This window comes from Bombina bombina, chromosome 3 (genome assembly GCF_027579735.1).
Source record: "Bombina bombina isolate aBomBom1 chromosome 3, aBomBom1.pri, whole genome shotgun sequence".
Classification (NCBI taxonomy): domain Eukaryota; kingdom Metazoa; phylum Chordata; class Amphibia; order Anura; family Bombinatoridae; genus Bombina; species Bombina bombina.
In genome coordinates, this window is record NC_069501.1 from 796,100,622 (window position 1) to 796,124,114 (window position 23,493).

General features: G+C 38.1%; 1 protein-coding gene across 1 annotated transcript in view; it reads left to right on the forward strand.

Annotated features, from left to right (window-relative positions):
- Positions 1 to 23,493, forward strand: part of CNGA3 (cyclic nucleotide gated channel subunit alpha 3) — a 118,996-nt gene that overhangs the window by 49,378 nt on the left and 46,125 nt on the right. Inside the window, exon 2 of the mRNA XM_053705458.1 lies at positions 22,877 to 22,993. Within this exon, the coding sequence (XP_053561433.1) occupies positions 22,877 to 22,993 (117 nt within the window). The remainder of the gene's footprint in view (positions 1 to 22,876; positions 22,994 to 23,493) is intronic.

Below are 23,493 nucleotides of genomic sequence, written 5' to 3' on the forward strand. Positions count from 1 at the left end.
CATAACCACCATAAAAAAGGGTGGGCCTCATGGACTCTTGCCAATATGAAAGAAATTAATTTATCAGGTAAGTTCTTACATAAATTATGTTTTCTTTCATGTAATTGGCAAGAGTCCATGAGTTAGTGACGTATGGGATAGCAATACTTAAGATGTGGAACTCCACGCACGAGTCACTAGAGAGGGAGGGACAAAATAAAAACAGCAATTTCGCTGAAAAAAATAAATCCACAACCCAAATATAAGTTTATTCTAAAAAATAAAAATAAAAACTTAAATCATAAGCAGAAGAATCAAACTGAAACAGCTGCCCGAAGAACTTTCCTACCAAAAACTGCTTCCGAAGAACCAAACACATCAAAATGGTAGAATTTAGTAAATGTATACAAAGAAGACCAAGATACTGCTTTGCATATCTGATCAACCGTAGCTTCATTTTTAAAAGCCCAAGAGGTGATCTAGTAGAATGAGCTGTAATTCCCTGAGGCGGGGCTTTACCCGACTCCAAATAAGCTTGAAGAATCAAACGCTTTAACCACAATGCCAAAGAAATGGCAGAAGCCTTCTGACCTTTCGTAGAACCAGAAAATAAAACAAATAGACTAGAAGTCTTCCTGAAATCTTTAGTGGCTTCAATATAATATTTCAGAGTTCTCACCACATCCAAAGAATGTAAAGATCCTTCCAAAGAATTCTTAGGATTAGGACACAAAGAAGGGACAACAATTTCTCTATTAATGTTGTTAGAATTCACAACCTTAGGTAAGAATTTAAATGAAGTCCGCAAAACTGCCTTATCCTGATGAAAAATCAGAAAAGGAGATTCACAAGAGAGAGCGGATAATTCAGAAACTCTTCTAGCAGAAGAGATGGCCAAAAGGAACAATACTTTCCAGGAAAGTAGTTTAATGTCCAAAGAATGCATAGGCTCAAATGGAGGAGCCTGCAAAGCCTTCAAAACCAAATTAAGACTCCAAGGAGGAGAGATTGATTTAATGACAGGCTTGATACGAACTAAAGCCTGTACAAAACAATGAATATCAGTAAGTTTAGCAATTTTCCTGTGGAATAAAACAGAAAGAGCAGAGATTTGTCCTTTTAAGGAAATTGCAGACAAACCTTTATCCAAACCATCTTGAAGAAATTGTAAAATTCTAGGAATTCTAAAAGAATGCCAGGAGAATTTATGAGAAGAACACCATGAAATATAAGTCTTCCAAACTCGATAATAAATCTTTCTAGAAACAGATTTACGAGCCTGCAACATAGTATTAATCACTGAGTCAGAGAAACATCTATGACTAAGCAATAAGCGTTCAATTTCCATACCTTCAAATTTAATGATTTGAGATCCTGATGATAAACGGACCTTGAGATAGAAGGTCTGGCCTTAATGGAAGTGGCCAAGGTTGGCAACTGGACATCCAACAATATCCGCATACCAAAACCTGTGAGGTAATGCTGGAGCCACCAGCAGCACAAACGATTGCTCCATGATGATTTTGAAGATCACTCTTGGAAGAAGAACTAGAGTCGGGAAAACATAAGCAGGTTGATAACACCAAGGAAGTGTCAACCCATCCACTGCTTCTGCCTGAGGATCCCTGGACCTTGTTTAGATGAGAAGCCATCAGATCTATTTCTGGAAGGCCCCACATCTGAACAATTTGAGAAAACACATCTGGGTGAAGAGACCATTCTCCCGGATGTAAAGTCTGACGACTGAGATAATCCGCTTCCCAAATGTCTATACCTGGGATATGAACCCGCAGAAACTAGACAGGAGCTTGATTCCGCCCAAACAAGTATCCGAGATACTTCTTTCATAGCTTGAGGACTGTGAGTCCCACCCTGATGATTGACATATGCCACAGTTGTGATATTGTCTGTCTAAAAACAAATGAACGGTTCTCTCTTCAACAGAGGCCAAAACTGAAGAGCCCTGAGACTTGCACGGAGTTCCAAAATATTGATTGGTAATCTCGCCTCTTGAGATTTCCAAACCCCTTGTGCTGTCAGAGATCCCCAAACAGCTCCCCAACCTGAAAGACTCGCATCTGTTGTGATCACTGTCCAGGTTGGATGAAAGAGGCCCCTAAAATTATACGATGGTGATCTAACCACCAAGTCAGATAAAGTCGAACATTGGGATTTAAGGATATTAATTGTGATATCCTTGTATAATCCCTACACCATTGGTTCAGCATACAAAGCTGGAGAGGTCTCATATGAAAACGAGCAAAGGGGATCGCGTCCGATGCTGCAGTCATGAGACCTAAAACTTCCATGCACATAGCTACTGAAGGGAATGACTGAGACTGAAGGTTCCGACAGGCTGCAACCAATTTCAAATGTCTCTTGTCTGTTAAAAACAAAGTCATGGACACTGAATCTATCTGGAAACCTAAAAAGGTTACCCTTGTCTGAGGAATCAAAAAACTTTTTGGTAAATTGATCCTCCAACCATGTCTTTGAAGAAACAACACTAGTTGATTCACGTGAGATTCTGCAGAACATAAAGACTGAGCGAGTACCAAGATATCGTCTAAATAAGGAAACACCGCAATACCCCTCTCTCTGATTACAGAGAGTAGGTCACCGAGAACCTTTGAAAAGATTCTTGGAGCTGTTGCTAGGCCAAAAGGAAGAGCAACAAATTGGTAATGCTTGTCTTGAAAAGAGAATCTCAGGAACTGATAGTGATTCGGATGAATCGGAGTATGAAGATATGCATCCTGTAAGTCTATTGTGGAAATATAATGCCCTTGCTGATCAAAAGGCAGAATAGTCCTTATAGTCACCATCTTGAAAGTTGGTACTCATACACATCGATTCAAAATCTTTAGATCCAAAACTGGTCTGAATTAATTTTCTTTCTTTGGGACAATGAATAGATTTGAATAAAACCCCAGGCCCTGTTCCTGAAACGGAACTGGCATGATTACCCCTGATAACTCCAGGTCTGAAACACACTTCAGGAAAGCCTGAGCCTTTACTGGATTCGCTGGAATGCGTGAGAGAAAAAAATCTTCTCACAGGTGGTCTTACTCTGAATCCTATTCTGTACCCCTGAGAGACAATACTCTGAATCCAATGATTTTGGACCAAACTGATCCAAACATCTTTGAATAATTTTAATCTGCCCCCTACCAGCTGAGCTGGAATGAGGCCCGCACCTTCATGCAGACTTGGGGGCTGGCTTTGATCTCTTAAAAGGCTTGGATTTATTCCAATTTGAGGAAGGCTTCCAATTGGAAACAGGGAAACAGATTCCTTTGGGGATTTCTGTTCCTTATTATGTAGAAAGGAACAAAAATGGTTAGAAGCTTTAGATTTACCTTTAGGTTTTTTATCCTGAGGCAAAAAAACTCCCTTCCCCCCAGTGACAGTTGAAATTATTGAATCCAACTGAGAACCAAATCATTTATTACCTTGAAAAGAAAGAGAAAGCAATCTCGATTTAGAAGTCATATCAGCATTCCAAGATTTGAGCCACAAAGCTCTTCTAGCTAAAATAGCTAAAGACATATATCTAACATCAATTTTGATGATATCAAAAATGGCATCACAAATTAAATTATTAGCATGTTGAATCAACTTAACAATGTTAGCCAAATCATGATCTGATACTTGTTGCGCTAAAGTTTCCAACCAAAAAGTTGAAGCAGCTGCAACATCAGCCAAAGAAATTGCAGGCCTAAGAAGATGACCTGAATATAAATAAGCCTTCCTTAGATAAGATTCAAGTTTCCTATCTAAAGGATCTTTAAAAGAAGTGCTATCTTCCGTAGGAATAGTAGTACGTTTAGCAAGAGTGGAGATAGCCCCATCAACTTTGGGGATCTTTTCCCAAAACTCCAATCTAACTGCTGGCAAAGGATACAATTTTTTAAACCTTGAAGAAGGAATAAAAGAAGTACCAGGCCTATTCCATTGTTTAGAAATCATATCAGAAATAGTACCAGGAACTGGAAAAACCTCTGGAATAACCACAGGAGGTTTATAAACAAAATTGTCAGTGTCAATATCTGAGGCAGGATCTCCTGAATCAGGTAGATCCTCATCAGAGAAGGATAAATCAGTATGTTGCCGGTTATTTGAAACTTCATCAACTCTATGAGAAGTTTTAAAAGACCTTTTTACATTTATTAGAAGGCGGGATGTCAGACAAAGCCTTCTGAATCGAATCAGAAATAAATTATTTTAAATTTATAGGTATATCTTGTACATTAGATGTTGAGGGAACAGCAACAGATAATGAACTATTACTGATGGATACATTTTCTGCATGTAAAAGTTTATCATGACAACTATTACAAACCACAGCTGGAGGTATAATCTCCACAAGTTTACAACAAATGCACTTAGCTTTGGTAGAACTTATCAGGCAACTGGGATCCAACAGTGAATTCTGAGACAGGATCAGATTGAGACATCTTGCAAATGTAAGAGAAAAAAACAACATATAAAGCAAAACAGCATAGTCCTTTGACATAGAAAAAGGCAAGAGGCAAATAAAAAAGGGGTCTTAAATAATGAAAATATTTGGCGCCAAGTATGACGCACAACAAACAGAAAAATATTTTTTGGCGCAAAAAAGTCACACTTGTGTTATAGATGACGCAACCTTGGGAAGGACTCGGTGTCAACTAAGACGCCAGAAATGACGAATTTGCATCAATGTACATAACTTCACGCCAAAAAATCTTGCGCCAAGAATGATGCAATAACTTTGGCATTTTGAGCCCTTGCGAGCCTAATTCTGCCCGCGAATTTAAAAGACAGTCAATTTGAAAAAGAGACTATACCCCAGGTAAGAAATAAATTTTCATAAAAAAGCATTTCCCAGATATGAAATGACAGTCTGCAAAAGGAAATATACTGAAAACCTGAATCATGGCAAATATAAGTACAATACATATATTTAGATCTTTATATAAATACATAAAGTGCTAAACCATAGCTGAGAGTGTCTTAAGTAATAAAAACATACTTACCAAAAGACACCCATCCACATATAGCAGATAGCCAAACCAGTACTGATACGGTTATCAGTAGAGGTAATGGAATATGAGAGTATATCGTCGATCTGAAAAGAGAGGTAGGAGATGAATCTCTACGACCGATAACAGAGAACCTATGAAATAGATCCCCGTGAGGAAAACCATTGCATTCAATAGGTAATACTCCCTTCACATCCCTCTGACATTCACTGTACTCTGAGAGGAATCGGGTTTCAAAATGCTGAGAAGCGCATATCAACGTAGAAATCTTAGCACAAACTTACTTCACCACCTCCATAGGAGGTAAAGTTTGTAAAACTGAATTGTGGGTGTGGTGAGGGGTGTATTTGTATGCATTTTGAGGTTTGGGAAACTTTGCCCCTCCTGGTAGGATTGTATATCCCATACGTCACTAGCTCATGGACTCTTGCCAATTACATGAAAGAAACCCAAATTTTTACTTTCATTATTCAGATAGAGGGGCCGATTTATCATGGCTTGAATGGGGCCAAATACATCTGTTTCTGCGCGAGCCTTCAGGCTCACCGGAAACAGGAGTCAAGAAGCAGCAGTCTTAAGACCGGTGCTCCTTAACTCGTCCGCCGCCTCTGAGGCAGCGGACATCAATCCGCCGGATCGCATACAATCAGATTCCTTTACACCCCCTGCTAGCGGCTGCGTATCTACAGGGGGCGGCATTGCACAAGCAGTTCACCAGAACTGCTTGTGCAATGATAAATGCCGACAGTGTATGCTACAGTGGATCATGTCCACCAGACTCATGATAAATTGGACCCAGAACATGCAGTTTTAAGCAACTTTATAATTTATTCCTATTATCAAATTTTCTTCTCTTGGTATCTTTATTTGAATGTAAGCTTAGGAGTCGGCCCATTTTTGGTTCAGCACCTGGGTAGCACTTGCTGATTGGTGGGTAAATGTAGCCACCAATTAACAAGCGCTACACAGGTGCTGAACCAAAAATAGGCCGGCTCCTCAGATTACATTCCTGCTTTTTCAAATTTAAGATACCAAGAGAACAAAGAAAAATGAATAATAGGAGTAGATTAGAAAGTTTAATAAAATTACATGCTCTAGATGTTTGCTCTGGAGGGGGAAGAGTAAGAGCCTGTACACAAGCCTGTGCACAAGCAGCAGATTCTGCTCCCCTGCAGCTCTCCTAAGTGGCGGATGTTCGCGCCAGGAATCCATACTGCTCAGCAGGGAGAAATTAGCTGCAGTCACCCCCGTGGATTTGAAACCGGGTGATTCCCCCCATAGCGCAAATAACTTCGCCGCTAATAAGAACTTTACACCCGGAGCCTGGAATAGAAGGTCGATTAACCAGGCTCCCTATATGGTTTAAGAACCTTCACAAAAATACCCCTTCTTCAGTCCGGACCATGTGAGGGTTTGTGAGTCACAATATCTCTCCCACCTGCCTCCTGTGGACTACTGCCGGGTGCACGACACTCACCCCTCTCACACAGTCTGGGATCATTGCAGCCACCAGCGCATCTCACAAACAGACGCTGCCTGCTTGCACTTTGGGTCCACGCTCCCCGCCCACCGGTGTTGCGAGTGCGGAGCAGCCCAACCCAGGTTTCTACGGAGAACCGCTGATCCGAATTGCACTTTTCCTCCAAATCGACCTACCTCCCCACCGGTGCTGCGAGGAGGAGTCGATACCTGAAATTTGCAGTCCCAGGAGCAAAGAGCATGTTAAACCTGACTGCCAGCAGAGAAGGGAGGTTGCGGAAATAAACTGCTAAATTCCAGAAGCACAGAAGGAGGACACGCTGTGAAAGCATTTTTCCAGCTCCCTACACAAATCCTTGTCAGGAAAGACCGGATCCCTAAGAGGACATCGCACTGAAGGGGTGAGTTCGAGCCATCGGCTCAAATTGCATAGAGGGGGAGAGAAGAGTGACAAAGAAGCAATTAACGAAGATTTGAAAGTAAGGGGATAGGAAAGTAAAGGAAAAAAAAAAGCCTGAAGTTAGCAGAAAATTTCCCCAAGGGATAAGTTATTTGTAACATTAGCTGATAAATACTGACAGTACTCTTCACCCCGTAAGGGGAATTCTCAGTTAAATAAACCTGTGAGGAACAAGGGAAAGAAGGAGAAGACCCCAGTGAGGCACAGAAAAGAGAAGGGCAAACACAAGGGCAAGAAAAGAAAACACTGCCTGGAATAACCTGAAAGTTTAACTAACTCTATAAGATCACATGAACTGATTTGAACCACTCTTTCAGGCAACTGGACTTATCTACTCCTACATATAAGGGAAATTACTATATCCTCTATGTTTAACTTATGTGGTATATGTATTGTCTGTGCCTTCTCATAAGTGTTTAATATCTGCTGTGTTTATCACCACTCCCTATAAAATCGCTTTCTTTGAGGAGAGTTAGCTAATCCCTGATTGGGCCAGTAGAGGGAGGATAGGGAGGAAAAGGGGAAGAGATAAAGGGACTCCAGAGGGTATATAGACCAGGTAGCTGAATACGCAGTGACCTTCTGTTAATGCAGTCCCTGACAGACATAACTGAATACAAGTAATAAGAGGCCTAGATTTAGAGTTGGGCATGCCCCACAAAAGGTCCTTTTAGGGGCTGGTAAGGTAAAAGAGCTTTGAACTTTTTTAATTTAGAATAGGGTAGGGCATTTTTTTATTTTGGGGGGCTTTGTAATTTTATTAGGGGGCTTAGAGTAGGTGTAATTAGTTTAAAATTGTTGTAATATTTTTCTGATGTTTGTAAATATTTTTTTATTTTTTGTAACTTAGTTTATTTCATTGTATTTATTTGTAGATATTGTATTTAATTAATTTATTGATAGTGTAGTGTTAGGTTTAATTGTAGGTAATTGTAGGTATTTTATTTAATTTATTTATTGATAGTGTAGTGTTAGGTTTAATTGTAACTTAGGTTAGGATTTATTTTACAGGTAATTTTGTAATTATTTTAACTATTTTAGCTATTAAATAGTTCTTAACTATTTAATAGCTATTGTACCTGGTTAAAATAAATACAAAGTTACCTGTAAAATAAATATAAATCCTAAAATAGCTATAATATAATTATAATTTATATTGTAGATATATTAGGGTTTATTTTACAGGTAAGTATTTAGCTTTAAATAGGAATAATTTATTTAATAAGAGTTAATTTATTTCGTTAGATTTAAATTATATTTAACTTAGGGGGGTGTTAGTGTTAGGGTTAGATTTAGCTTTAGGGGTTAATCCATTTATTACAGTAGCGGCGAGATTCGGTCGGCAGATTAGGGGTTAATAATTAAAGTTAGGTGTCGGTGATGTTAGGGAGGGCAGATTAGGGGTTAATACTATTTATTATAGGGTTATTGAGGCGGGAGTGAGGCGGATTAGGGGTTAATAACTTTATTATAGTAGCGGTGCGGTCCGCTCGGCAGATTAGGGGTTAATAAGTGTAATTAGGTGGAGGCGACGTTGAGGGGGGCAGATTAGGGGTTAATAAATATAATATAGGGGTCGGTGGTGTTAGGGGCAGCAGATTAGGGGTACATAGGGATAATGTAGGTGGCGGGGGTGTACGGAGCGGCAGATTAGGGGTTAAAAATAATATGCAGGGGTCATCGATAGCGGGGGCGGCAGAATAGGGGTCAATAAGTGTAAGGTTAGGGTGTTTAGACTCGGGGTACATGTTAGAGTGTTAGGTGCAGACGTAGGAAGTGTTTCCCCATAGAAAACTTTTTTTGCAGGTGCACAAGCACGTTTTTTAAGCTGGCCACGTCCGTAAGCACCGCTGGTATCTAGAGTTGCAGTGGCGTTAAATTATTCTCTACGCTCCCTTTTTGGAGCCTAACGCACTGAAAACCCAGCTATTCTGTGAACTTTAAATACCAGCGGTATTTAAAAGGTGCGTGGGAAAAAAAGCAAGCGTAGCTAACGCACCCCTTTGGCCGCAGAACTCTAAATCTAGGCGTAAGAGATTTGTTTCTAGATCAAAGGATGCTTTTCTAGGATTAGTGGTTTAAACGCTGTAGCACGAAAAGGAAAGGAAACAAAAAAAAAACGAGAAAAAAAAACCCCTGGGTTAAAAGAGATTCTCCTTAATCTTGACACCTTAAATCAAGTAAAAGAATCACTTGACATACGGTTACAATATCAAGAAAATATAGGTCTATTTAGAGGGGAAATCCCTCAACTACTCAAAGTTCCCCTTAATAGAGGAAAAATCTAACTTGCAGATCACTCCCTATATGTTTCTAGGCAAATTGAGATCAATGAACTAGCTATCATATGCATCCTTGAATATAATTTCTCAAAGGTTAGGGCATGTATTACCCACACTGAACATACTTTGATGCTACTGATTAACATTGGTATACTTATATGTGGGTATGTATAGTGTTGTATTTATATCCACCGGCAGTATAATGCTTATCTGTGAATAAAGGGGAGGGAAGGGGAAAAGGAAAGAAAAAGAGAGAAGAAATTTTTTTCTGAATGACCTACATAGGTCTAAAACTGAGTTATCAGGGAAGGCTTATAATTGATAGGCAGAATTACCAAATATCAGGGACACTTTGAGACTCGAAAGGGGGCTCATGTCGCTTAATCGTTGGTTCGTCATATCACCTATTCTAGTCGCCATTTCCAGGTCTTCTTTTTAACTCAATCACATTTTATTCACCATCCCATCTCACCGCACCACCCCCACCTGCACAAAGATTGTCCACGATTGGTTTTCCTCATCACATTCCCTCAACACAATTCACCTCTCCCCCCCCCCTCCTTTTTTTTTTTTTTTTTCCCCTCTCCCCCCTCCTCACATTCACGTCACTCCAATTCTTGGGCTCGCAGCCCACATACATAAGGCACTGGATTTTTTTCTTTTCACTTAATGGATAAATTCTTCACTCCTAAACACAATCCGGGCATGGCGACTAAGAATAGGGAACGCAGGAATAAGAATCCCCTAGAAGCTTCAGCTGAAAACATCAGTGAAGGCACGCCCTCAAAAGCTCAAAAGACTACAGCGTTGCAAGACAACCAAGATTTGGTAGCTAGCATGTTAGAAGCTATCTCCCCAAAATTTGAGTCATTAAGGAATGAAATTAAACAAGATCTAACATCCCTTACAGTAGAACTCAGACAATTCTCTGCAAGAATACAGGAAGTTGAGCAGCGTGTCTCCGATATTGAAGACACTACAAACACATACTTACCCATGATAGAAAGTAATCAAAGTGAGATCATGAAACTCCAAGCAAAGATAGATGACCTGGAGAACAGGTCCAGGAGAAATAATCTTAGGATTATTGGAGTCCCAGATCCCTTTAAACAAGAAGATCTCTTGAATTTCATGACCAAAACACTACCCACATTGTTAAAAATCCCCCCAAATCATTCACCTTTCATAATTGAAAGAGCCAATCGCTTAGGGAGAGCTCCAGATAATTCACTCAATACTAGTAGACCTAGACCAATTATATCAAGATTCTTAAATTTTCAAGATAAAGTGGTGTATCTACAGCACTATCGAAAAAAATCAACTAATCATGTATGAAGGTAACAGGATCCTCCTCTTCCAGGACTTCTCAATAGAGACCTCCAGGAAGAGGAGAGAATTCACTCCGCTATGCGGGAAACTGATTAAGGAAGGTTGGCAAGCAACTGTTGTTTACCCTGCTAGACTTAAGATAAAATATAAGGAACAAATTTATTTTTTTGACTCTATGAAAGAAGCAGTAAAAAAATTAGAAGAATATGGTTTTAAATATTAATAGCACGGCCGATGACTTGATCTTATTATAATTAAAAATGTTCTTGGGGTTTTTTTTGTCTCGGTATAGTGACTTACAAGCAAGGTTCCCTTCCCCCCCCTTTTTCTCTTTTCCTTTTTTTTTTCTCTCTCTCTCTCTCTCTCTCTCTCTCTCTCTCTCCCTCTCCCCCAATCTTTGTTCTCTATTATCTATTTAGGGCTGATCCCTTCTTATTTCAGATGTCTGGATTTTCTGCTCATTTTAGACTAGGAAGAACATGATAAGAATTACAGCATGGAACATAGGGGGCATAACCTCTCCGATCAAACGAAAGACCATTCTATCTCACTTGCAGAAATTAAATACTACAATAGCACTCCTTCAAGAGACACATCTAAACATAGAGGAATCTATAAAATTAAAACACTCCTGGATAGCAGAGGCTCTCGCTGCGCCCTCGTTAGATAGGAAAAAAGAGGTTAGTTTATGAAAAACTGCTTACCATTACTGATCCAGGCAGCAGATATCTGATTTTAAAAATAAAAATTCAGGGCTTGATATATACCATCTGTAATCTCTACGCTCCGAATATTATTGATTATCACTTTTGGGATACTCTCCAGGCACAACTTCTCCAGGTCAGCGAGGGTCAATTAATCATAGCGGGGGACTTCAACATGGCTCCATCTTTTTCTTTGGATAGATACAGATACAGAGGAGCAATCAGAAAAACAAAAAAAGATAACCTTGAAATGAAATTATTTAATAACATACAGCACACATTAGCAGTAAGAGACATATGGAGGACGCAGAATCCCCATATCAAGGCTTATACATGCCATTCGAGAGCTACCAAGAGTCTCTCTAGAATAGACTTGATGCTAATAAACGACAACTGCTTCCAAGCAGGTCCAAAAGCTACCATAGCAGAAATTTGTATTTCGGACCACGCCCCAATAATGTTGGATATTCTAACTCAAAGGAAGAACTCTGGTGGTTCACGCTTCTTTTACCCGAAACATCTTAGTAGCAACATGAAATTTCGAGAATGGTTAAAAATCAGACTGGAGGAGTTTTTTAGATTGAATGAAGGTTCGGTTTCTAACCCCGCCATCTTATGGGAGGCAGCGAAAGCGGTGTTAAGGGGGGATATCATAGCATACACAGCTAAAGCGAGCCGAGAATCTAAACAGAAGGAAACTCAACTAATAGCCTCAGTGGCAAGTGCATATAATAGTTACTTGAGTCTTCCTAGCAAGGGTAACTGGAACGAGTACTAATCAGACTAAAAAAGGAACGTGATTCTTATCTTACCACGCAAACAGTACATTCTGAATTAAAATATCAATCTAAGCTGTATAAATATGGGAACAAGGCTGGCAAAATGCTCTCAAGACTTGTAAAAAATTCCAGACAATCAAACCTAATTGAGTGTCTACAGGTTGAAAATAATAGATTAACCTCAACAGAAGAAATTTTAGATTCATTTCTTCAGTACTATAAGGATATCTATGCCCCATCGGCTACAGATAAAGTAGCACAAGGAAGATTCTGGGATGACCTTCCCATTAAAAAAGGCGAAGCGGACTTTATATCTAATTTAAATGCCCCAATCTCTGAACCAGAAGTATTGCAGTCAATTCATGAGTTAAAGTTGGAGAAAACACCAGGCCCAGATGCAATCCCCAACGAATTTTATAAAAGCATGAGTGAATTGATTACTCCTCATCTCACAACCCTGTTTAACTTTTTCTTTCAAGAAAATACTCAGATTCCACCTAATTTCTTAGAATCACATACTATCTTTATCTTAAAACCTGGGAAGAACCCGCAAAAAAGAGAATCATACAGACCTATTGCACTGCTCAACTCTGATTATAAAATATTCACATCTATCTTAGCCAGGAGGCTGCAAAAGGGTCTACCCGAGATTATTCATAACGATCAAGCCGGGTTTTTGAATAATCGTAGTTCAGCGGCTAAGATTAGACAACTCCTTCAGATTGTTGAGTATTTTAAAACCTCTGAGGACAATTTCCATACCTCATATCCAGATGCAGCAGTAGTTGCAATAGATGCCGAAAAAGCTTTTGATAGTATTGATCATCATCACTTATTCGACACATTAACCAGGTTTGGCTTCTCAAATAATTTTCTTCATTTAGTCAAAAATATTTGTACACAAGCATTCACGAGTCTGATTATACATGGTCAAGTTACAGGTAAAATCAAGCTAGAAAAAGGTACAAGACAAGGGTGCCCGTTATCACCTTTGCTCTTTGATCTAGCAATTGAACCGTTAGCTATAAAAATAAGGCAAAAAATTGAAGGTATTTTAATTGGTAAGAAAGAGGCTAAAGTAGCCTTATATGCAGATGACCTGCTGGTTTATATAGCGAATACTAACAAGAATATTCCCAAACTGCTGAATATAATCACTTTTCTCTGGCTATAAAATGAATAGTACTAAATCAGAACTGATGTGGCTAAGGGTAAAAAACAATTCTCTAACTGACAATCCATTCAAAATAGTTTCCAAATCATTTAGGTATCTTGGGGTCATTATATCAGCAAATCCGCTGGAATGGTACACATTAAATTTTACTCCCACTCTACAGCTAATATTACAACAGATGAGGAGTTGGCAAAATCTCCCCCTCTCAATAGCAGGACAAATAGCATTGTTCAAAATGGTCTTATTGCCCAAAATAGGCTATCTATTTCAAAACCTCCATTTAATTTTAAAAACATATGATATTAAGAAGTTTAATACAGCCCTTCGCCACTTTATATGGCAAGCTAAGAAACCTAGAATCTCCTTGAAGAGATTAACGCTTCCTAAGCAAAAAGGTGGAATGGGATCTCCAGTTATATAATCTAGCTTTCCTGGGCCGCATAGCGACAGACTGGATAGCTGGATCAAATCATTTTACTGATTATGATCTAGACCAGAGCGTGATAACGCCGCTATCCCCAGTCTCACTCTTACATATTTCTCCTCATCAGGTACCCAAAAGAATAAAAGCTCTGAAGACTATTTACACGATAATTGTAGCCTGGGGAAAAATTGGTACCCATATACAGATAAACACTCAAATACCAGCGTATCAAACTTTCCTAGGGAACCCAGAATTTCAGGAGGGAACACAAGACCAAATATTACAACGCTGGCATAATCAAGGTCTAATAAAGATTTCGCAGTTCTTTAAACAAGAGTCAGGAACTATTAAGTCATTTGAAGAATTAAAATTGGAATTTAGGCTTAAAAACCAGGAATTCTTTATGTATCTTCAAACCAGGCACTATGCATGGCAATTAATCAATAAACATAGGTGGAAATGGAAGTGGGACAAGTTGGACAATTGGGTATCATTGAATAGAGCAGGACTCTTTTCAATAACTCCATGGTATAATCTTCTCGTCTCTCATAAAGGAGATGACAATCTAACAAGATTAGCGCAGAAATGGGAAAATCAGGTTAATATAAATAATGGATCACAAATTTCTAGGTCAATCCAATTAGCAATGGAAACAACTCTGTCCGAGACCTGGAGAGAGTCACATTTAAAGCTAATATATCAAATATATTATACACCAGAGAGGGGTTACAAATGGTATAACTTGAACTTCAATAAGTGCCCTAAATGTAGCCTCCAAGCTGCGAACCTAGATCACATGGTATGGGAATGTCCAAAAATTTCACAACTCTGGTATAAAATAGAATATTGGATAAATAAAACATTAAAAGTTACCTCTTTTAAAATAACAAAGACCCATGTTATCTTTTTGGTTGATAAGAATAACAATTTTGCGGACTTTAAAATCGTGAACTTAGTAATTCTAGCGGCCAGAAATGTAATATTTAAAAACTGGAAAAGTACAATAATACCTTCAATCACTGAAGTTAAAAATTATCTCAGAAAACAATACTTAATTGAGCAGAAAGCCACAGCATTATATACATAAAGGGAAATAAGAGTTCTTTTTGATAAATGGGCAAAGTTTATTAAGATCTTCTCACCCTCTGAAGTGAAGTATTTAATATTCCCTTTCAGAAACACAGATTTGGTGTTATTGGACAATTGGTGAGGGGGATAGAGAGAGAAAATAGTTTAGTTTATTTACCTGGTCCCCTCCCCATACCCTTCCCCCCCCCCCCCTTTGGGTTTCCCTTTCCCTTTTTTTTTTTTTTTTTTTTTTTGTTTTCTCCTCTCCTTCACCTTCTCCTTAGGCAGGGAATCATTTGATTTATTTTTGTGGTAATGGTAATCATTCATTCTCAATTGTGTAATTTTCAAATCAACAAGAAATATGTGCAATGGCTCATGTGATTGAAACTGGTTTTGCATTATCTCTGTATAGTTTATGAAAATCAATAAAAAATTATGTTAAAAAAAATTACATGCTCTATCTGAATCATAAAAGAAAAAAAAGTGGGTTTAATATCCCTTTAACTTATATTTAGCCCAAAACTAAATGCTAATATGTGTTATGATATTTATAGTCCCTTTGATTAGTTTTCAGTGGTTTGTTTATTATTAAATTGTATCATGGACAGCATTTTAAAATAATTTTTAGATATATGGTCAAACAATGGGCTTCATTTGTTACTGTGCAGATGGTTCCTAATCAGGGAATCTCTCTGCCTGTGATTTCGGGTAACGGGCAGCACCGTGCTGCCGCATTTATCATTGCATGAGTTGCTGTTCATGCAAATTGCCAACCCCTACTGTCACTTTGCCAATCATATGAGAGCAGGGGATTTCACTCACCCCAGTCAGACTAGTCTGGAGTGATTTTAATCCACCAGCAAAGAGCCAGATCTGATGACCACTGTTTCTTAACATCGGCTTATCACTCATGTGAGCCTGCACCAATGTTTATTCTTAAAATGTGGGCTGGTTTAATAATAACTTTCTTAAATAAAGCTTAAGATCAAAAACCATCAAGGAAATGTGAAAAACATATATTTATTGGTATGTATATAAAGTAGATACAAATAATATTATATAAAGAGGTAATACACTGTTGCGGTAAAAATGATTCCTTCATGGGTTCAAATTTAAAGGGACATTAAACCCAAATTTTTTCTGTCATGATTCAGATACAGAATACATTTTTTAAAGCATTTCCAATCATCTTCTATTATCAAATTTGCTTTGTTCTGTTATTATTCTTTGTTGAAGAGATATCCAGATAGGTAGCATACACATGTCTGAAGCATTACATGACAGGAAATAGTGCTGCCATCTAGTGCCCTTTGCTAATGTATAACATTGTTACAAAACTGCTGCCATATAGAACTGCAGACACGTGCACACTCCTGAACTAACCTTTCGGCTTTGCAACAAAGCACAATAAGAAAATGAAGAAAATATGATATTAGAAGTAAATTGGAAAGTTGTTTAAAATTGTATACTCTGAGTCATGAAAGGAAAAATTTGAGTTTTATGTCCCTTTAATTGCGTTACTGTTGAGTTTTATGTTTTGAGTACAGCAATTCCTGCAAAGCTGCAATGGATTCACTCTAATGGCAATCAATGTTTGAAATGACTAAGAACTTCTGAAGATTAAATGTTAATATAAACTTACTCAAAATTTGTTATAAATTAAATTAGGTTTAAAATACAAATTTGAATACATTGTATGGATGTATTGAATGTTTTTTGAAAATATGAATATTACAATATTTGAGAAACATTAAAAGAATTGCAAAGTCAAAATGAAACTTCCATTATTCAGATAGAGCAAGCAATTTTAAATAACATCCCAATTTACTTATTTTAACAAATTTGCTTTGCCCTTTTGGTATCCTTTGTTTAAGAGTAAACCTAGGAGCAACAATGCATTACTGGGAGCTAGCTAATTACATTGGGTTAGCAGGAACCCCACTAGAATTTTTTTGACCACTTATTAAACCATTGAGTGTATTCAAACTTTAAAATGTTGTAAGCAATAACACACATACACAAACTCAGACATACATACAGAAACACAGATACACAAAAAACACACTCACACAGACACATACTCACAAAGACACACACTCACACTAACAGATATATACACACACATATACTCACAAGCAGACACATATACAGACACACTTGCGCGCACACACACCGACAGGCACACACTCACACACATACACACAGACACACTCACAGACACACTTGCGCACACAGACAGACACATACACACAGAAACACACTCCCACATACAGATACAAACATACTCATACTCACAGACACATATTCATACATAGACACATTCATGCACACACAGAGACAGACACGCTCACACAGACACACACACACATACAGATACACACTCAAACTCACTGACATACTCACATACACAGAGACACACACTCACAGAGAGACAGACAACTCACACACAGACACGCAATTACACATAAACATAGATACAGACACAGACACTCCCTCACAGACAAAAACAGAGACAGACACACATTCACACAGAGACAGACAACTTGCACACAGACACACACTCACACATACACATATATACAGACACACTCAGAGACACACACACTTACTCACACACAGACACATACATCTAATCTAATCCCCGTCAATCCATTAAACTCAAACATAATTTTACCTTCCAGAGTTGTCTCATGAAGGGCCCTAAATACAGTGCACAGTAGTCAGCAATGCTGTCTATTTAAGATTATAAAATGCTCCACAACACATTAGATCATCTCCACAGACACAGATCTACAAATATATAACACAAAAAATAAATCACTTATTTCTAGACACCCCACAAGCTCACTTCTCCAGACTCATCTGCCATTATTAGCTAGCCCTTTTTTTCTTGAAAGATCAATATGTGTGGAAGAAGAGTGATGCTAGAGGGGCGGAGGCTGCAGTTCATTGTTGTGAGGGGTGTGACAGCCCTCTATGGGGATTGGTCAGTCCATCAGGACAGGGTTGGGGGAACAAACAGCAACAGCTTGGCAACCTGCAAGTAACTTTTATGCTTAGTTGTCCAGCTGTTGCTGAATGCTTCTTACATGGCTGCCTGTAGAACAGCTGCCACGGCTCACCCCATGTGCCTGGATACAATGAACACCACACACTTCCATTAACTCAGCCCTGGGACTGCGCCCCCCTTTCAACCCCCAATGGCAGCCCTGTGTGTGAGCCAATGACAAGAGGCATATATGTGCAGCTACCAGTCTCCTGCTAGCTCCCAGTAGTGCACTGCTGCTCCTAAGCCTATCAACAACAACAGATACCAAGATAACAACAAAGCAAATCTATACTATAATTGCGTAATGTCCATCGCCATCGGCAGTTGCGCACACATCCTCAATGGAATGTTGGCAGCGCAAGGACAAAAGAATTCGCTGCATCCAGGTGAATTCCGAAAATGGCAGGGTGGTGAAAGATTGGCTGATTTTAATAGCCAATGAAATTTCACTTGCTGTCATCCTATTGGCTAATTTAAACGGCCAATAGGATTTGAGTAGCTTTCATCCTATTGACTGATTTGAATTGGAAGAATCAAATCAGCCAATAGGAATTCAAGGGATGCCATCTTTAATCGCGTACCTTGAATTCACTATTCAGTGTACGGCGGAGATCGTACGAAGCGGATCCTCCACGATCCAGGCTCTATGGTCGCCGGTCTTCAGTTCCAGAGTCGTCGCTCTTCAGCCCCACGGTCTTCAGCTCCGCTCCGCGCAGGATGTTCCTGGAAGAAGAAGAGGTTGCGCTTGGAAGAAGACTTCACCGCCTGGAACAGGACCTTTTCCGCCGGACTTCAGGAACCGTGAGTACCAACTTGGGGGTTAGACTTAGGATTTTTTTTAAGGGTTTTTTGGGGGGGATTTGTTTTATTTAGATTAGGAATAGGCAGAAAAAGAGCTAAATGCCCTTTTAAAGGCAATGCCCAAACAAATGTCCTTTTCAGGGCAATGGGTAGTTTAGTTTTTTTTAGTGTTAGGTTCTTTTATTTTGGGGGTTGGGGGGTTTAATGTTAGGTGTGACTTTATATATCTTTTGGAAAAGAGCTGATTATCTTGGGGCAATGCCCTTTTAAGGGCTACTGGTAGTTTATTATTAAAGTAGGGGATGTTTTTATTTTGGGGGTTGTTAAATTTGGTAATTTGATTTTTGTTTGTTTTCTGTAATGTTAGCATTTTTTAAAAAAAATTGTACACTCAGTTTTTTTTTTTGTAACTTTAGAATGTATTAGTTTAGGTAATTTGGGTTTATTTAATGGGGTGTTAGGTTAGGGGTTGTTAGGTTAGGGGGTGTTAGGTTAGGGATTGTTAGGTTAGTGTACTATTCATTAAACTACCCTCTGCGCAGGCTTATCAACTAGTTTGATAATAAAAGTAAATTGGAAAGTTGCATGCTCTATCTAAATAATGAAAGTTTCCTTTTGACTGTACTTCCATTTAAAGATCTTAATTCCATTATGTCTTTGGCAAAACACTCTTGATATTTACGTTAAATACCCATCAACCCTCTGAATTAACTAATGAATGAGATGTAACCTTTTTCTTTTTGATTATTGCACTCATGTAAAAACTGTTGTATATTATCACATTTTAAGATGTTACATTTAATTTATATGTATATATTTCTTTAATAAAGATGATTGATTAGTCTGGTGTACAAAACAACACAAATCAAATCTGATGTTATTAAAGAGGGGTCAATTGTGAGTGGGTTATTATTTCATGGAAACTTGCCAGTTGCAATGGCCATAAAAATGTTGACATTCACTATTTAGTGCGTTCTGATGGTAAGGAAATAGATCTATGCATATATATATTCTATCTATCTATCTATCTATCTATCTATCTATCTATCTATCTGTCTATCATCTATCTTGTTTTGACACCAGGGATATCTGTACTTGTTGTCTCAGTAACAGTTGTGAATGTACTGCGCATTCTATTCTTATTGTGTTTGGGGAAGGTTAAAGGCATAGTAAAATTAAAATGTATTACCAAATTTGCTTTATTCTCTTGGCACCCTTTGTTGAAAAGTATATCTATGTAGGCTGATATGTTCAGCTAGCTCCCAGTAGTGCATTGCTTCTCCTGTGGTTTACCCTTCTATAAAGGATAGCAAAAGCACACAAAAAATATGATAATAGAAGAAAATTAGAAAGTTGTTTAAAAGGAAATGGTTTGTCTGATTTATAAATAGTTTCATTTTGACTTGACTTTCCCTTTAATAAGCAGAGGATGGTGCAGATATGAACCCCATCTACATTTACAGAGAAATAACGGAATTGAGTGGAGATATAGCAAACATTTGGGTGCACATAGAATTGTAATATACTCATCTTGTTATATTGTAGGTCAGTAACAGGTCAATAATGATAAGATGGGAATATGATCCTAATTAAAGTTTACAAGATAGCCGACCTATCAGATAATGACCCCTGAAGGAAAAGCAAACCAAATGTGTCAATTGTGGTAAACCAGAGCCTTGGGTGCACAAGGTGCCACTCAAAACACATTTACTGCCTCTATACTGTTTGCTTTCATTAGCTGTGATTGCCGTATTGTGTAAGTGCAAATGAAAGGCAAAAGTGTTTCATGAGTTAGATAGAGCATGCAATTTTATTTACTTCTGTTATCAACTTTACTTGGTTCTCTTGGTATCCTTGCCATAACTAGGTAGGCTCAGAAGCAGAAAAGCATTACTGGGAGCTAGCTGGGGAATGGTGGTTACACATATATATACCTGTTGTCATTGGCTCAGCAGATGTGTTCAGCTAGCTCCCAGTAGTGCAATGCTGCGATGGAGCTGATTTTAATTAATGTGTTTGGAGCAATAGTGCACTAATAAAATTATCTACAAGTTGAAAGTAAATGTGTTCACTCAAGACCTATTGAATTTAATGTGCGTTGGGATAGCGCAACCTCAGAGATTAACTGTTACGCTCAACTAAAAAGTTGCACAAAACACATCAAAATTACATTTAAAAGTACAGTAACTCTATGTGTGTACATATGTATTTATATGTGTATATATGTATTTACAGACACGTATACACATATAAATACATATGTACACATACATACACGCATATAAATATATATAAGTGCATTGGAGCCATTTACCGTCAAGTAGCTGAAAACGTGTAAAATCATATGTATGCAATATTCATATTTAATAAAGTGTTTAACTGTGTATTTAAGTAAACATGTCACATTCCAATGTTGTTCACATAGGGGAATATGTTTTAAGTATTTCTAAATAGATCATATATATAGATATACATTTTACCAAAAATTACACACAAACACACACATACACACACACATATATATATATATATATATCCTATAATATAAAAGGCCAAGTGTGTTTGTCATAAGTTGTCATGCGCAGTAGAGACAGGGTGAGGACAAACACACCTGGCCTTAGTGTCTAGCTGATCTGCTGTCCGTGGCGTGACAATGGTGGGCGTGACCCGGCGTGGGGGGGGGGGCGGCGCGGTCACGCTCATGCTCGTGCGAGAGAGAGAGATAGATCAAAAGAGAGGGAGGAGAGAGAGAGAAAGAGAGGGGGAGAGAGCAAAAGAGAGGGAAAAGAGCAAAAGAGAGGGGAGAGAGAGCAAAAGAGAGGGGAAAGAGCAAAAGAGAGGGGAGATAGAGCAAAAGAGAAGGAAGAGAGAGCAAAAGAGAGGGGGGAGAGAGAGAGCAAAAGAGAGGGGGAGATAGAGCAAAGGAGAGGGGGAGAGAGAGAGCGCAAAAGTGAGGGAGAGAAAAAGAGAGGGGGAGAGAGAGCAAAAGAGAGGGAGAAATAAGAGAGCAAAAATGAGGGGGGAGAGAGAGCAAAAGAGAGGTGGAGCAAGAGAGAGCGCAAAAGAGATGGGGTGAGAGCGGAAAAAAGAGAGGGGGGAGAGAGAGCAAAAGAGAGGGGGAGAGAGAAAGCAAAGAGAGGGGGCAGAGAGAGAGCAAGGGGTGGGACCGCTGTACTGCAAAAAAGGGCCCATGTGAACGGGCTTTAGGACTAGTATATAAATATATAAAAAGCTTAAGGAGAAGAAAACATAGCAGACCTTATCCAGCAACTACATATTCAAGGTCATAAAAATCCAACCAAACCAATCAACTGGAAAGAAATGATTCCAACTATACCATCAACAACCATTTATTAACCAATCTTAAAATCCAATCTTTACATCATATGTATATGCATATATGAGCATTATATATATATATATATATATATATATATATATATATATATATATATATATATATATATATATATATATATATATATATATATATAAGGATGAAGCAAATGCACTATTATATCATTTTATAGGACATCAAGTTTCAGCTCTAAATCACAGTAATTTTAGTAGTCGTTAGTGTATTAAGACTGCCAGTTTAGTTCCAACATAACTGCAAAATTTCAAAAATTCCAAATAGTATGTCTGCAGCCTCCGTTACTAATAAGGGTTAGTTCACAACAAAAATGTGTTAGTGTTTATTCAATTTATTCCATTAGGGTTAGCAACAATTACAATAATTAAACTGAAATCACAGAGAGAACAGAACATGGAGATGAGATATGACTCAAAGAAAGGCACTTTTCCAACAAACTGAAAAACAAAACAAAACATGGCAGCTAACAAAAAAAGGTCGCTTTCTGTGCTATTACATAAGGGACCCCACAGAGACCCCATAAAAATATCAAAATCACACACACAGTAGATGTGGAACTTATTTTTTTCCATTTGTACTATAGTGACTAAGCAACCACTGGAGTGTCCCATCCTCTAAAAGTAAAGGGGTATCATGAATTTCCAGTGAATATAAATACTCAAATTATGATTGACTATGGCTATTATATAGCTCTGGATTTTGCTAAAGGAAATCCTATGATTTACAAAACAAGCAGTAAACCACTTGTAGACAACAGTAATGTTAAAGCAAAAATAATGAACATTCAAAATATTTGGTAGTTACTCATTATGTTTGCATAACTTTTAAGAATTATTTTACAATTAATCAATTCTGAAACTGCTGGTAAAATGGTATACAGTGAACACAATTAATTGCTTAAGGACACAGGGACTTGTTTTAATGATGTAAATTTTGTTATGTGTGAAGGAACCATTCATTGTGCGAGGATACCTCCTCAGAGCTCCAGCGTGTGATTGCCTTGGAACCTAGAGGACTAACAGAATCCCGCAGGAGTTCATTTACTGGAAGAGGAGCACTGGCCAGGTAACTTTAATTATCTTTATTGCAGTAAAAGGCATTGACCCATTTATGGAGAGCAATCAACATTAACTTGAATTTTAACTTGAATAGTAGTATAAAATTTTTTTTTAATTAGTTGATAAATGCACATAATGGAGAATGGACAGCATAACAAGTATACTTTTTCTTTTTAACAAAGAACAGGATAAAAAAATAGTTGATAATCTCCTGTAAATTAAACCTATATAATAATAAGTTGTTAATTATCTAGTAGTTTTAATAGCGTTACAGAAGAGCATGAGAAATGGATGTATGTGGTCCTGAAACTTGCAGTCTAACCTTGGCCAATAAACCATTGAAATGTGAAAGGCTATTTAAAACATATTGGGGCCTAGTTATCAAGCCGTCAACCTCAAATATGCTGGAATTCCACAGCGTATTTGTGGCGAGGCTGATTCGCCTTAGTTATCAAAGGCTAGAGACCGGCAAAAGTAGAATTTTGTGACGTAAACTTCGATCCACCG